Consider the following 14,653-nt stretch of genomic DNA (forward strand, 5'->3'; position numbering starts at 1 on the left):
GAATGCTGCTGTTCTCATGTTTGCTATATGTTTTATTTTAATTTATTTTTTAAATATAGGTAGTAATACGAAGCCGAAGTGGAGAGATTTTCTATCGCATTTCTCCTTGGGCGAGATACGTAGCTCGTGTAGGCACCAATGTGACTTATGAGTGGATACACTGGGAGCCACCAACCCCATACAAAGTAAGCTATTCTAAAAAAGTTAGATGTATGTTGGGGACTAATGTGGTGAATAGGGTTTTCTCCCTAAATTTGATTTCCTTATTTTCAAAAGTGGTCCACGCCCCCCCCCCCAAGTGTAACAGGGTTTTGTAATAAAGACTTTTTAAAAGAAAATAACATTTAGTAATACATATGTACCGACATATACCTACATGAGTAAGCTTTGACACCCTGGAAATATTCCACACTTTAATAATTAACTCTTAGGTCAGAGTGGGGAATAGCCTGAAGGGGAGGGAGAAAAAAAATGACATAGACATGCTGGACTGGGGAAAATGAGGCCACAACTTTATTCATTACAGGTTCTTCAGATCTTGCTGGGGCATAGGCTGGAGACAGTGGGTAGAGCTGGCAGTCCAAATACTGAGAGCAGACTCCACCCCCCATTTTCCTGTTGGGGTAACCAAGGAAAGAAAGCAAGTCTTAGGGCTGAACACAGCAGAAGCTGCTGTTTCTTCCACTACCAGCATCTGGAGGGTGTGGGCAACATGTCAGCACTTAAGGTGGTAGTCATTCCCATCACCCTGAGAGCCCCTTAATAGGGCCTTCCTTTTTAAGATCATTCAGGGGTCTGAGCTCTACAAAGCCCTTACTCTGCTCCCATCCAGTGCATAAAAGCCTGCAGATCACTTTTCATGTGCTGTGGATTCAACTACGCCTTCTGCCTATGCTACACAGTGTGGATCTGACTGCCAAAGTTCAACAATGTAGTTGGGAAGAACAGGAAGGCAGCATGGACACACTCCTCCTTAAGCAAGTTGTGAAGAGTGGCCGCTCCCCTGTCAAAGTAGCTCTTACTTCTGTGGAGCAAGAGAACCTACCTCATCCCTAGGCTTTGTTTGCTAACCCACATAACAGAATTCCCTTCACACCTGATCTTCCACCCCCCAGGGATACTTATGCTGTCAGGTGCCTTGTGTAGTGGGCTGCATCTCCTTGCTGGGGTTGTGGGGGATGCTGCCTGCCAGGAGCAGAAGATGGAAGGGAAGCTGGCTGACTGCTCCAAATGCCCAGTGTGCCTCCAGTGCCCTTCTTTTAAACTTGTGGTGTGGACCAAATTGGAGCCCAGTCATCAGGTCTGCTGGCCAAATGAGGGTGGATCGCATAAAACAGCATTGGAACCACCTGGCTGAGCCAATGCTGGGCACAATTGCTCAGTGTCTCCTGTCCCTCCTCCATACCCAGCCACAGTAATTATTCCAACTTATGGCTGTGAACAGACTTGATATGTATACATTGCTGTCTTCTATCTGTTCCTTGCAATTTCAATTTAGATAATATGCAAAACATTGAATATTAATTCACAACGTTTTTCCTGCACTGTTATTCCTTTGGATTTAATGGTAGAAATAGATGGTATTCCTCCCCCTCTACCCCCCTCTCAATTGTGCAACACTTTCAGTAGGTGATGGACCTTACAGACAGTAGTGATGGAATTAGCAAGCTTTGTTCTTCGTGTTTAATGCTCCAGTTTTCAACTCTGAGTTTCCCCAGAAGCATAGCAGGGATTCCTCAGTGAGAATAGTAGAAAGGTGGGCAGTGCCACCATTGCTTTTCCCCTGCAGTTTGCAGTCACTCTAGAGCACTGTGTATGTTTCAGGGCACACAGTTCGGTTTTGAATGGGGCAGCAGAGAGTCCAGTATCCTATGTGAATTGGAAATGTATATTACCTTGTACCACAAAATACGTTGCAATATATAGGAGTTCACTGGCAGACAAAGGAATATGGGAAAGATTCTCTGACGGGAAGGAACATTATTTTGAAGTAACAAGAAGTGGATCACAATAAAACATTGCACTGAGGGAGGCTGGGGATAAAACATCCCAAGATGCTAGCTGAATATGTGAATTCTTCAACCTCTGGCTAGCTGTAAAGACTGCCCTGTCCAAAGGGAATATGTGAAGGAAACTTTCACAGCCTGCATCAGTTTGAAGACTGCTGTATTTTTTTTCCCTTTTCCAGTTTATCATTTGATGTTCAACCCTTGCATTTACCATAAAGTGAATACGCTGGTTCAGATTTTAGCACAGCTTACCAATTCTTGTCTAATATATCTGAGAGCTTCTCACATTTTATTCCCAAACCATTTTCCATTGTGTAGCGGAAACATCCTATTCCTAAGAGGCCTAAAAGCTTAAGGATCTATGAATCTCATGTGGGAATTGCTTCCCCTGAAGGGAAAGTAGCTTCATATAAAAACTTCACACACAATGTACTTCCGAAAGTCAAGGATCTTGGTAAGTAATATCTGAGGCTTCTTCCAAGATAAATTTTTAATGAGCCCTGTGCTTTTATTAGAAAAGCTCATTTCAAGAGTCTGTGGATTGTCTCCATGTTGATATTTAATGCATCATAGCAGTGCATTTTAGTATACTGAACATTCTTTTCTAATGAAGCAATGGTATTGTTTTTCTTTTTAAAAAGGCTGTGAAAAACACTTGTGAACCAGGCATTTTTAGTTTTTAGATAATTTGTAGTGTATAACATCTAGAAATAAAGTTCCAGTTGCAATTATTAATGTAATAATTCACCACACAGCCACGACATTCAAGCCCCTTGGCCACAATGTCTGGGGCAGTATCCGGACAGCCGTCCATCATCAGATTCAGCTGAATGTCATCAGCATACTTATGACAACCCGGTCCAAACCTTCAGTCTATCTGGGCAAGGAGGCACATATAGATATTAAATAACAGGGGAGAGGATCGCCCCCGGGGAATGTCGCATACCAAAGATTAACACAATGATGTCCTCTCCCCAAGTGCCACTCTTTGTCCCTGACCATGGAGAAATGAGACCAGCCACTGCAAAACTGTCCCACATATCCTCATGTTGGCGAGGCGGTGGGTCAGAAGGTTGTAATCAACTCTGTCAAAAGCTGCTGTTAGGTCTAATAACAGCAGCACCAACCCAATCCAGATGATGCAGAAGATCATCCGTAAGGGTGATCAGTGCCGTCTCCATCCTGTAGCCAGGGCGAAAGCTGGACTGGAATGGGTCCAGGATTTACTTTATACTCCACCTTTCTCCACAATGGAGACACAAAGCAACCTACATTATCCTCCTCACCTCCATTTTATCCTCACAACAACCCTGTGAGGTAGTTTAGGCTAAGAGAAAGTAAGTGGCCTACGGTTACCCAGCAAACTTCCATGACAGAGTGGGGACTTTGAACCTTGGTCTCTCAGATCCTAGCCCAGCACTCTAACCTCTACCACACACTGGCTGTCAGCTTTCCCTTCTTCCTTTCCCCTGGCAGCCTCTCCCCGGGAAAAGTCTGGCAAAAAAGTTACTTGGTAGCAAGTCACTCAGGTGAGTTGTGTGGTGGCACTGCTGGGCCCAGCCAGTCAAGTACATGATGCTGCTGGGCCCAGGCCAAGTTGTCAGGCATCAGATGTTCAGTATCCGCCATTACACCTCGGTGAGTTGTATAGACTGCATGGTAGCAAGTAGTCCAGTGGTTGCTGCTGGGCCAGTCAGTTCTCCCTGCATGGCAAGAGTAAGGGGAGAGGGGGTAGAATTGCACATCCCTGGAAATATCCCTAGAAAGGGCTCTCCCCCTCCCCCATGCATTTTACTGACTCAAACCAAGGTTTAAAGGCTGGCAATATTGTTGTGGTTGCCCAGCAACCCCACAATGGCCACCAAGATTCTCCTTAAAGGTACAGATAATGCTTCTATTACTGAGGGAGATTTTAATCCTCCATTTTTAATTTTTTCCCCCATTTATTTATTTTTAGATTTCAGTTTTTAATGTAAACCTGGGGTTTTTCTGTCTTGTTTGCTCATGGCTCCAGTCACTGGATTTAAGTATCCAGAGATGGAGCTACGCTGAGAGTCACACATATTGATAGTGATAATTCAGTGCTAAAAAAGAAATGTGTATGTCAAAGAAAGTGTGAAGGACAGTCAAGTGACATTGATTTGCTATTGTTGATAGAATGATGCCTGTATGTACAAAAACTATACTGAAAACAGTTGTGATTAATTATAAAATGACTATAGTGTGCTGGTACTATGTATATATAATACTATATACTATGTACATAGAAGTGAGTCCCAGTGGATTTAGTGTAACTTGCTCTCTACTAAGTTTAGGATTGCAGCCTAGAAAAACAATTCTTTTCAGGGCTACTTAGAAGAAAATCCCATAGTATTTAACAGTTTACTCCTGGGTAAGTGCCTTAGGATTGCTGCCTAAGTAATCGAGCAGATGGCCTCCACCTCTTGGTTCTTTTTAGTTAAAACTAAGAATCAAGAGAAACTGTGGCCTACACAGACTATCAAACAGATCTGAAGGTTATCATCTGCCTGTAATCCTTGCTTGGTGGCTGAAGGGGCATTTATTTGCTGACATAAAAGTTAGTTTAGTAAAAGATCTGTTTTAAGTGCTGTGGTTTCATCATTAAACTGTTCTTTTCCCTTCAGATTTCCTTCATTTAATATCACAGAGAAACATTTTGGGTTGGATAAGGGACAAAAAGAAAGGTTTTTTCTTTTCCTTTGGTCCCGAGCTCCTTCAGTGAGCTTCAAAGTAGAATTCCATTGCCTTTAAAGTTTGTTCTTTTAGAGAGATTCCTTCAGGGAAATGAATTTGGAGAAAAATATGTTAACGATTAGGTAGAAATGGAATATGTTTGAAACATTAAGGGAAGCACAACTTTTTAGCATGTGTGTAAGAAGTCAGTCTTTTTTCCTCTTTTATGATCAATGTTGTAAATATCAAAAGTGCCGTTGAAATTCAGGACATGCAGATTGGCATAGTTAATATTCTGAAGTCAAATTAAGATTATATTTGCATCTCAGTATCACTCCTTAAAAACCAATATTTCAGTAGACCTAGGGGATCACTTGAGAAATTGATCTTTCCAGTTTGGATGGGGAAGTCACGCTTCCATTGTTGTTTTTGGGAAGAATAATATATTGTCTGATTATACCTTTTTACTAAATGGAACATTTTTTCCCTCCCTCTAAAAGTAATAATTAGTAATCAGGACTGCCAACAAAATGGAGCTTTTGTTGACTTTTCCATCTCCCTTTTTAAATACAGGCTATAACTGCATTCAGTTGATGGCTATTATGGAACATGCTTATTATGCCAGTTTTGGTTATCAGGTTACAAGTTATTTTGCAGCCTCAAGGTATGTTATGAGAGATCATTGGAATTATTTTGTCTTTTTCCCTAAAGTTTTCTTTTGTCTCTCCCCATCCTGGTCTCAAGGAGCAAACTATCTGAAAGCTCTAATGGTTGAAGTAGCAAAAGCTAAGAAGGGGCTTTACATATCCCTTACAATCTGTATGGTGATCTGTCCTTTATATTACTTTTTTTTTAATGCACAACCTGTGTTTGTGTCCAGAAGTTGTTTTCAGCTCTGAAATTCCTCTTGTGCTTTTTATTTCCTTATTTCCTTATTAATTCAATTTATAGACCGCCCTCTCCCATGTGCAAGGCTCAGGGTGGTGAACAGCAGTTACAGTAAAATACATACAGTAAAATTAAAACAATTAAAAACAGTAGACAATACAACGATTTCAGAATGGTGCATAAATAAACCACATTATCACTACCCCATGGGGGGGGGAGAAGGGAGAGGCCAGGCAGGATGGAAACACTTGCTGTCCTCAACTGTAACTGTAGTAATTTTGAGTTACTACAGTGTTGAGATCATATTCTGAATTGACTTTAAGATTGCAACACTTTTGGACACGCGTGCACACACACACACACGCATACAAACACATGTATATTAGCTGAGATAAGCATAGCTGCTTCCTCTGTTTTGTTCTTTCCCCCACCTTATCTGATCCTGTGATCCTAATTTAGGTGAATCGCACACTGCTGAGCAGACTGTTGGGATTTTATGCTAGTTTTCATTCTAGAGCTCTGGCCTATTGTATTATAGACGTTTCCTTTAACTGATTTCACGTTAAGACCTATTGATTGCAGAAGTTTAAACAGTACAGTAGTGCAGTGGAAAGAATGTAGAGCAAAGCAGTTCCCATGGTGCTGATGTGATGTTTAAAGGGTATCTTACGAGCTTGGTTTCTTTGTAATCAGCAGTTTCTGAACTATTCTTGAATACAGTGATAATTCATTTCAACCCCTGAGAATACTTGCTTCTGCTCTCCTAAGACTCATGCTTCTATGTATGTGTACTATTGTAACCCATGCAGTGTGAGTTGCATGATAAATTGTGCAAGGTTTTTTTAAAGTATCAGCTTTAACATTTCATTGTAAATGTATCCAATCATTTATTTTCTCATCACTGAAAGTGGGCATATAATGGAAAGACTTCCAAACACATACCACAGAGTTTGTAGGAGTAAGATTAACATCTGATTTAATTTAAATGGATTAGTAATTCCAGATTTGGGGAAGATATACATTGCCATAGATAAATGATTGGTAAATTAATCTTATCATTTTTGTTTGGATATAACAAAGTGCCAGCGACTTGGAGAATTTCAGTACCCTATATTAAAGTGTGTTGCATGTCAAAAACAGGGAAAAGAGAGAAGGCTGCAGCAGTGCATATAGCAGAACCTTAAGGCATGGAAGACAATTCTTTCCATAAATAAATAAATAAATAAAACCCATCTTTCCACCCCCCCACTGGAGGGGTTGGGGGCAATGTTCCCTCTAAGCTATGGAGTCTTGTGAGCAAAAATTCTACTTTGTGAGCTGCTGGCATTAAAGTTGTGAGTGAGCGATTCGGCTACTGCGTAAATTAGTTTGCTCTGGAGCCATCCTTCCTGAGCTAAGAGAAAAATATGTGAGCCGGAGGCTAAAAAACTGTGAGCTAGCTCACACTAACTCAGCTTAGAGGGAACACTGGTTGGAGGTGTCCATTGCTTTATTGCTGCTGGTGACTATTAGCAACAGCGAGAAGTGCTCAGGCATGAGTATTTATTAATCTGAGTTCACCTAGTGTGCTCATTCTCCCAAACCATTTTTCTCCCCTTTCCACATGCCAGAATCATTTAAACTAAAAGGGAAAAAAAGAATTGTCCTTGCTTAAAGGATTCCATAAGAACTCCAGTTTTCCTTAGAGACGCTGCACCTTTGACCATGTGTTCTCAGTCTGATAGGTTGCCGTCCATGTAGTTTTTTTTAATCTGTGAGGAAGAATTTCCCCTCACATAAGGGATTTAAGAGTACATAGTGTTGAAAGGGAGAGTAAAAAGATCATTTCCTCTTCCTTACCTACTCCCTGTTTGTTTGTTTTTAATGCATGGTTGAAATGTGTAAGCTGAAAAAGGTAGGGTCTATAACTGTTACTTTAATCCTATAAATAGTATAGAAAAATACTATAAATAGTATAGAGAGAAAATGTAAGTGATACATTTGTATATACTTGCAATTACCTTTAGTTTTAATGTTGCCAATAGAATGTGGTCCAAGTGTAAGGTAGATTGTGAGGCTCCTCCTGCTCCAACACCACCTGCAGGGAATCTACTGTTCTGTCCCATTTTGAGGGGGGTACTCCCCAGGCCTCAGAATGAGGACTGTGCTCATCCCATAGCATCACACCTGGGCTGGCTAACACCTTCCTCCGTGGCCTGTTCCTGGAGCCTCCCTTTTAAAGGCAGTCATCCTGCCTCCTTCCAGACATCCCCTCAATCTGGCCCTGGCTCCTCGTTCCCCACTCGTCTTGGGTGTAGCTTAGACCTTTCAGCCATGAAGGGTCCAGCCACCCATATCCCCCTGCCTTCCACCCATTGGCTATTCCCCCTGGGGTTTGGTGGGGTGCCAACCCTCCTACCCCAGGCCTGCCCGAACCAAATCCCTACCTGAGCCAGCCACTCAGCCTGTCCTAGCTGGATGATGGGGTATTTATGGTCCACCTTTCTCACTGACACTCAAGTAGGATTATACAAATCTGAGGTAAGGTGAAAATTATTTGTCTAAGACCATCTAGCAAACTTTTTTCCCCACCAGCTTTTCTTTTTTGTTAGATCTTTCATGAGTCGGCCCAGGAGCAAGTAAGACAAGAGCACCAACTCAAAAAGTATAGTCAAGGTCCGATCCAAGGTTAAGCCCAGAGTCAGGAGTTAGTCCATAGAGCAGGGTCTGAGAATCCAAGGGTTACTCATGAGCAGGTTCAGGAGGAAGACAAAAGCAGAGTCAAGAAATGACCTAAAGAGTCGGAGGGTAGAGGCAGGACCCAATGCAATGGTTGCAGAGTCAGAGGGATTGCTTTCACACCTAATAGCCTTCCTTGGTTGGTTTTTATAGCCATATGCTTAAGGGTCATGCATATAGCTAGCTGCTCAGGAGTAATCCTGCAACTAGTCAAGTAGTTGGCGTTGGGCCAGGAGGCATGCACTTTGCTGTCTCTCCTGTTGTTCTGTTCATAGCCTCTGTCTGCAGTACACTAAAGGTGTGGGTGATACTGGAGGGCTGGAAACAACCAACTGAGTTTTACCTGTTGAATCAGGGCTGGAGTGTGTTGGTGGTTCTCTACCGGCTGTTGGCTGTGAATCCTGACAAGCCTGCAGCTCACCTTCCTGCTTGTCAGTTTCTGCTGACACAGAGCTGGCTACATGGGGCTCCTCTTCTCCTAAGGAGTTCTTTTCTCCTGAGGAGTCCTCACCCTCTCTGAGCCCTGGCTGACCCACGACAAATCTCTATCTCAAAAGTATGTAGTGTTTCAAAATACTGTATAAGTAACAGAAACTGCCATTGATCCAATTAGTCTAGTATTGTGTCCTGTGACAGCTTTTCTAGGTCACAGGAAGAAGTCCTCCCCTGCCTTGCTACCTTAGGCCCTCTAACGAGAGGTATAAAGGATGTTATGAGTGTAAGGCCTATGAACTATCTCCAAGCTATGGATCTTATGTCACACCATGTTTGCCCTTTCGTTAGTAAATATAATAGAAATATGTACTGTTATAATTAATTAGAAAAAACAATGTAAAATGTAATTTCTTGAATATATAATTTTAAATGTTTGTACTTTTTAGCCGTTATGGACCACCAGATGATCTGAAGGAACTCATTGATGTTGCCCATTCAATGGGGATTATTGTACTGTTGGATGTTGTACATAGTCATGCATCAAAAAATTCAGAAGATGGCCTGAACAAATTTGATGGCACGGATTCAGCTTTTTTTCACTCTGGTCCTAGAGGAACACATTCGCTTTGGGACAGTCGTCTTTTTGACTATGCCAAGTAGGTATAAGTAACCTCTGAGGTTCCTTTCTATTTATATATTTGTGTGTGTGCCTTACACATCTTTATAAATAAATACAGTTGCATGTTGCATTTTTCTTACCTTCTGTACATTGATGACTTCATAAAATTTCATTTTCTTCAAGATCCATTTTTTTCTGGATTTGTGAAGCTGGATTTGTGTATTTATTTTGATGCATCACTTTTCCTTTACTCTTATAGCCCCTGCCCACATATCCCACTTGTGGAAACAGAGCTCGTTGAAAGATATTTGACAGAGCTTTGGACAAGATGTGTTTTAACATTTTATAAAGCATAGCAGCCACAATCCATCCCTTTGTAAGCAGAGGGGAAGAGAGCAGTGGAAAAGGGATGAGACAGTTAAGGACAGGGGCAGTTCACTGCAAAACTAAGCCACACAGCTGCTTGGGGTAGCAGAATTTGAGGAGGGTGGCAGCATGGTAGTACATGCCAGGCATGGATTTATTTATTTATGTATTCAGTTTATACCCCACCCTCCCTGCTGAAGCAGGCTCAGGGCAGCTTCCATAAAATGCATATGTAAATACAATTAAAATCCATCATAAAAACAACCAAAACAACAAAATCAGTTATCCTAAGGTGCTGGAACAATATTCAGATAAAGTGCAAGAGCAGAGAATTTCAATTTTAAACCATACTCCATAGGTGGCAATAACGATCGTGTTCCTGCACCAGCTCCATTGATCTACTTATATATATGCAGCATGGGCGGGCTGAAGATGGTGAGGCCAGGGCAAAGGGACACTCCTCAGTGTATGATGCGACTGCTTAGTTGAACGCCTGGTGGAAGAGCTCCGTCTTGCAGGCCCTGCAGAAATGTAAGAGGTCCTGCAGGGCCCTGATCTCTTCTGGGACCTCATTTCACCAGTATGGAGCCACCACCGAGAAGGCCCTGGCCCTGGTTATCACCAACCTGGCATCTTTGGGACCTGGAAGGGCCAACCGGTTTTGGACCCCTGAATGCAGTGCTCTCTGGTGAACATATGGGGAAAGGTGGTCCCTCAGGTATGCCGGACCCTGACCATAAAGGGCTTTAAAGGTCAAAACCAGTACCTTGAAGCGAATCCGGTATGCTATTGGCAGCCAGTGCTGTGCTTTCAGCACAGGCTGGAAGTGTTCCCGCATGGGTGGTAGACCCATTAGCAGCCTGGCCGCATCATTTTGCACTAGCTGCAGCTTCCATATCTGCAACAAGAGCAGTCCCATGTAGAGAGCATTACAGTAGTCTAGTCTTGAGGTGACCATCGTGTTTTTCACTGTTGCCAAGTTGTTGCATTCAAGGAAGGGAACTAGCTGCCTGATCAGCCGAAGATGATAAAAGGCTGACTTGGCAGTGGCTGCTACCTGGGCCTCCATTGTTAAAGAGGCACTCAGGAGCACTCCCAGATTCCTAACCTCCACGCTGGCACCAACCGCGCTCCATCGAAGATCTGGAGTGGGATCCCTAACCTCGGGCCACCCTGGCTTAAGCACAGGACCTCCATCTTCATCGGATTCTGTTTCAGTCGACTCAGTCTAAGCCAACCAGCCACAGCTTGTAACAGATTGTACCTGGTTCCACACACCCCTCAACTGCCTTGCCTCCCAGGAAGAAAATTAAGTGGTGCCCTATTTTGCCTTACTCCTTTCTAGTATATAGGTGCACAGGTCAGGCAGGAGGTGACAGTTTGTCATCTCTCCAGTACACTCCTCTGCCTCAAAGATATCAGTTACCAGCCAGAGACTATGAGTTGGGGAAGTGATGATACAGGTTGTAGTACAGGTTGGGGAGGCAGCAGCCAATCACCTCCCCCCCAATATCCATTCCCTCTTGGAAGAAGGCAAGTTTCCGCAGTTCTAGCATCACCTCTGGAACTTACCTTCCTCTTTGTCACACATCGATGAGGAAGACCACAGATTCTCATTGTATCACAGATATGCTTGAGGTGACAGATGTCATGAGCTGGTCCTGTGTAAAGAGGAAGACACATGTATTGTGCTTCATTCCAGTTCTTCTCTCAGCCAACACAGCCTATGAACTCCTAACAGGTGTTGTGTCCTGGGACCACAGATGCTGGGTGCAGCAGACTCCTCCAGGGCATGACTTTTATGCTAGGGATCTTGGCAGTGGCCTCAAATGATGCAGGAGGAGGGGAGTTGGCAGACACCCGAGTGCCTCTCTCCTGCTTGCGGGTTCTCCATTGCTCTCTCTAGCCCTCTGGGTCACTCCCACATTCTTCCCCCCAGGCCAGCCTTGAGCACCCTGCTTAAGTCTTCCCCTTCAGGGCAAGGCCCCACCGAGCCATCTAATCCCTCTCCTCCCCCATAAGGATCTGACTGAAAGCCAACCCTTGCTCCCAATGGGTCACTCTCACTCTCTTTATGAGCCCATCCCCAGCCTTACCCTCAACATGGAGTAAGGCGGACACACCTGTTTCCAATCTCCCTTCACCGCCTGAGCTCCCATCCACTGTTTCCCTGTCACTGCGACCGGCCTCTCCTCACCCTGGGGAAAGTCCCTCCTGTAATCCAACTGTGAACCTGGGAGACACCGGTGATGCCTCCCCGAACTACGAAATGCTATTTCCTGTTTTTTTTCTTTTGTCATCCATCTGGCTCCCTTCAAGGTTTGTGAGTGTGGGGGTGGGGGTGGGACTGGGACCTTCACCCCCGGACAACAGTTAGCTAAGTTTAAATGTGCTGTTTCTGAATACCAGGTCTGATATAAACAAATCAGTTATTGTGATAGCTTTCTGAAACCCGATTGCACAGTGTGAAAAGAGTGGACCTCCTTAGCTGTATCCATTAGCACACAGCAGCAGCTAAGTTTGGATAGCTGGAGGTGGGTCTTTTTGTGGTCTAATGGTCAGCAATTACACTTCTGAAGTGCTTTTGCCGGACAGAGTTCAAGTGTATGTACCTGATATTGGGGAGTTTGGACTTTAAAGAAACTGCTGGTGTACTTCTCGTCCTGCTGATACACCAGGTAGCAATGCTTATATTTCAGGTAAATCTTAAGGTAACAAGGCTAACGATCTAAAACAACTTTTATTAAATGCCAGAAAGCAGCTCTCTACTAAGAAGCTAAAAATATATCACAGCATGCAACTTGAGCTAAGAGACATCACTAAGAGACACCAGCATCTGGCAAGGGAAAAAAGGATGTGGGAACTGGGTGAAGGCCAAGTGAAAGGGTCACAGGCAAACCGAATGTCTGGTGGACTGTTTTAAGTAATTAGAACTGGACAGCCCCAGATCACAGGACCAAGAAAATAGAAAATTCTTACAGGAAGAAACCATATGTTTGAATGTATTGCTTGTTGGACAGTGATATTCCAGAAAAATGAAAATATGTCATACCAGACATTTGTGCAGGTCTTTAAGGTTTTCTCACATCATTGTATAAAAACTGAATGTAAAGACACCAGCTTCAGACTCCTTGGGATGCTTTGGCTGCCTGAAGGTCTCATTTTATTGTAATAAAAGTTCAGTGTGCTTTTGGAATCTCAACTGGCTGTGCTCTTCTTTGGGCGTGAGCACACCAGGTAATGCTGCCACCTAACAGTCTCCTTTCCTTCTTGTGCAGGTGATATTAGACTTGGTGTTGAGATCCCCAGGGTTTCCATTAGAAGCTCCAAAGCATACAACTAGACAAAAGTCAGAGCTCATTTTAATGACTAATCTATCTGCAAAGGCTGTGAAACAGTTTTATTTCTTCATGATGATGTGCAAAGCTGTGAGGGGGCATTTTATATTTAACCATGGTGAGGTTAATCTGGATTATTCATCAACATGGTTGCAGACCAATCCCAGAGCCCAGTGTCGTTTATTTTGAATCTGAGTGATTGCAGTGAGGATGTCGACAAGTCTACCATTTCTATGCTTGACCCGTGCTCTTCTTGGCTTCTACTTTCTATCTGGGGGGTGGATAGAATGGGTGAGGAGTAGTGAGTTCTTTCTTGAGGGAAGTGTAGTGTAGGGTTACCTGGGGATTGGGGATGGAGCCTGGAGAGGGCAGGGTTCAAAGGGGAGGAACCTCAGTGGGGTACATTGCCATAGAGTTCACGTTCCAAAGTAGCAATTTTCTCCAGGGTAACTGAAATCTTTAGTCTTGTTGGGTTTGCACTACCACAGTGGCACTACTAGACACATGGCACTGGTTGTGCTGGGTTTGCAAAAATGCCCTCCACCTTCAGTTTTTTTCTTTCTTCACTGGAAACAATGGAAGATTGGGGCACCTTTTGGAGGGGCCATAATTGAGAGCTCATAAATCCAGTCCTCACCAAACTTGGAGGGTAGGTAGAGGGAAATCAGCCAGAGGTCCACGGGGAGTTTGGTGTATCTAGCTTGCACAGGATCCATTCTGTACGCTCTTGAACCTCCTGAACCTGTGCATGTCATTTCCCCAGAAAGCACTTTCCTGGGGACACCTTCTTGGGGGGCCGTAATTTGGACCCCATAAATCAAATCCTCACTAAACTTGGTGGGCAGGTAGAGGAGAGTCAGCCAGACATGTTTATTTTGTCCAGCATCCTGGGGAGGGGCATTCTACCATGTCATGAAACTCACAAACTTAACTGGTTCGTCTAGTGTAAAAAAGTTTGTGCCTGTCCACTGTTTGCAAACTGTGCACACCATTAACCAATATGAACCACATGTTCCCAGTTCGCGCCCGTCCCTACTTTTAATATTGTCTTTCTGCACTAACTGAATAACATAGACATTTAGGACTCTGTTTCTTGTGGTTTGGTCCTGCCTGGCTAGCCAGTTCCAGAATGTGGTGCTAGGGGATATCTGTTTGGCCCCGTAAAACGTGAGATATTGTATTTGATAAATTCTGTTTTGTCTCACATATTTTTAGCATCTACATGGAACTGTTGAGAGACCATCCAGAGATTTAAAGTATAATGTTATTAACTTATGAACAATTCAAAGATTCTACTCAGTTACACAGACTCAAAAATATTTTCTAACAGTTGTGATCTGTTGGACAATTGGGGAATCATAAGTTTCCCTAACCAATGTCATTTATATAATTTCATCCTCTTTTTCCTTTTCTGATTTTTTCTCTTCAGTAAAGTCTTAGTTCTGTGTCTTTCCCCCCTGTTATGTAGAAAAGCTTTCTTTTGAAGGTAACCATCTGTATTCCATACTTGAAGTAGTTGAAGCTTCCATGAATTATTTTGTTTCTTCCCTCTGAAATATTGCATCTTTTACAGCTTTCAGAGCATT

General features: G+C 43.2%; 1 protein-coding gene across 3 annotated transcripts in view; it reads left to right on the forward strand.

The window, feature by feature from the left end:
• The window catches only part of GBE1 (glucan (1,4-alpha-), branching enzyme 1), a 249,753-nt gene that overhangs the window by 113,750 nt on the left and 121,350 nt on the right, over positions 1-14,653 (forward strand). For all 3 annotated transcript variants that reach the window (XM_015425426.1, XM_015425427.1, XM_015425428.1), the window contains exons 4-7: positions 60-185; positions 2,328-2,463; positions 5,277-5,367; positions 9,191-9,400. In XM_015425426.1, the coding sequence (XP_015280912.1) occupies positions 60-185; positions 2,328-2,463; positions 5,277-5,367; positions 9,191-9,400 (563 nt within the window). The remainder of the gene's footprint in view (positions 1-59; positions 186-2,327; positions 2,464-5,276; positions 5,368-9,190; positions 9,401-14,653) is intronic.

The sequence above is a fragment of the Gekko japonicus genome, unplaced genomic scaffold (genome assembly GCF_001447785.1).
Source record: "Gekko japonicus isolate JY-2015 unplaced genomic scaffold, Gekko_japonicus_V1.1 scaffold207, whole genome shotgun sequence".
Lineage (NCBI taxonomy): Eukaryota > Metazoa > Chordata > Lepidosauria > Squamata > Gekkonidae > Gekko > Gekko japonicus.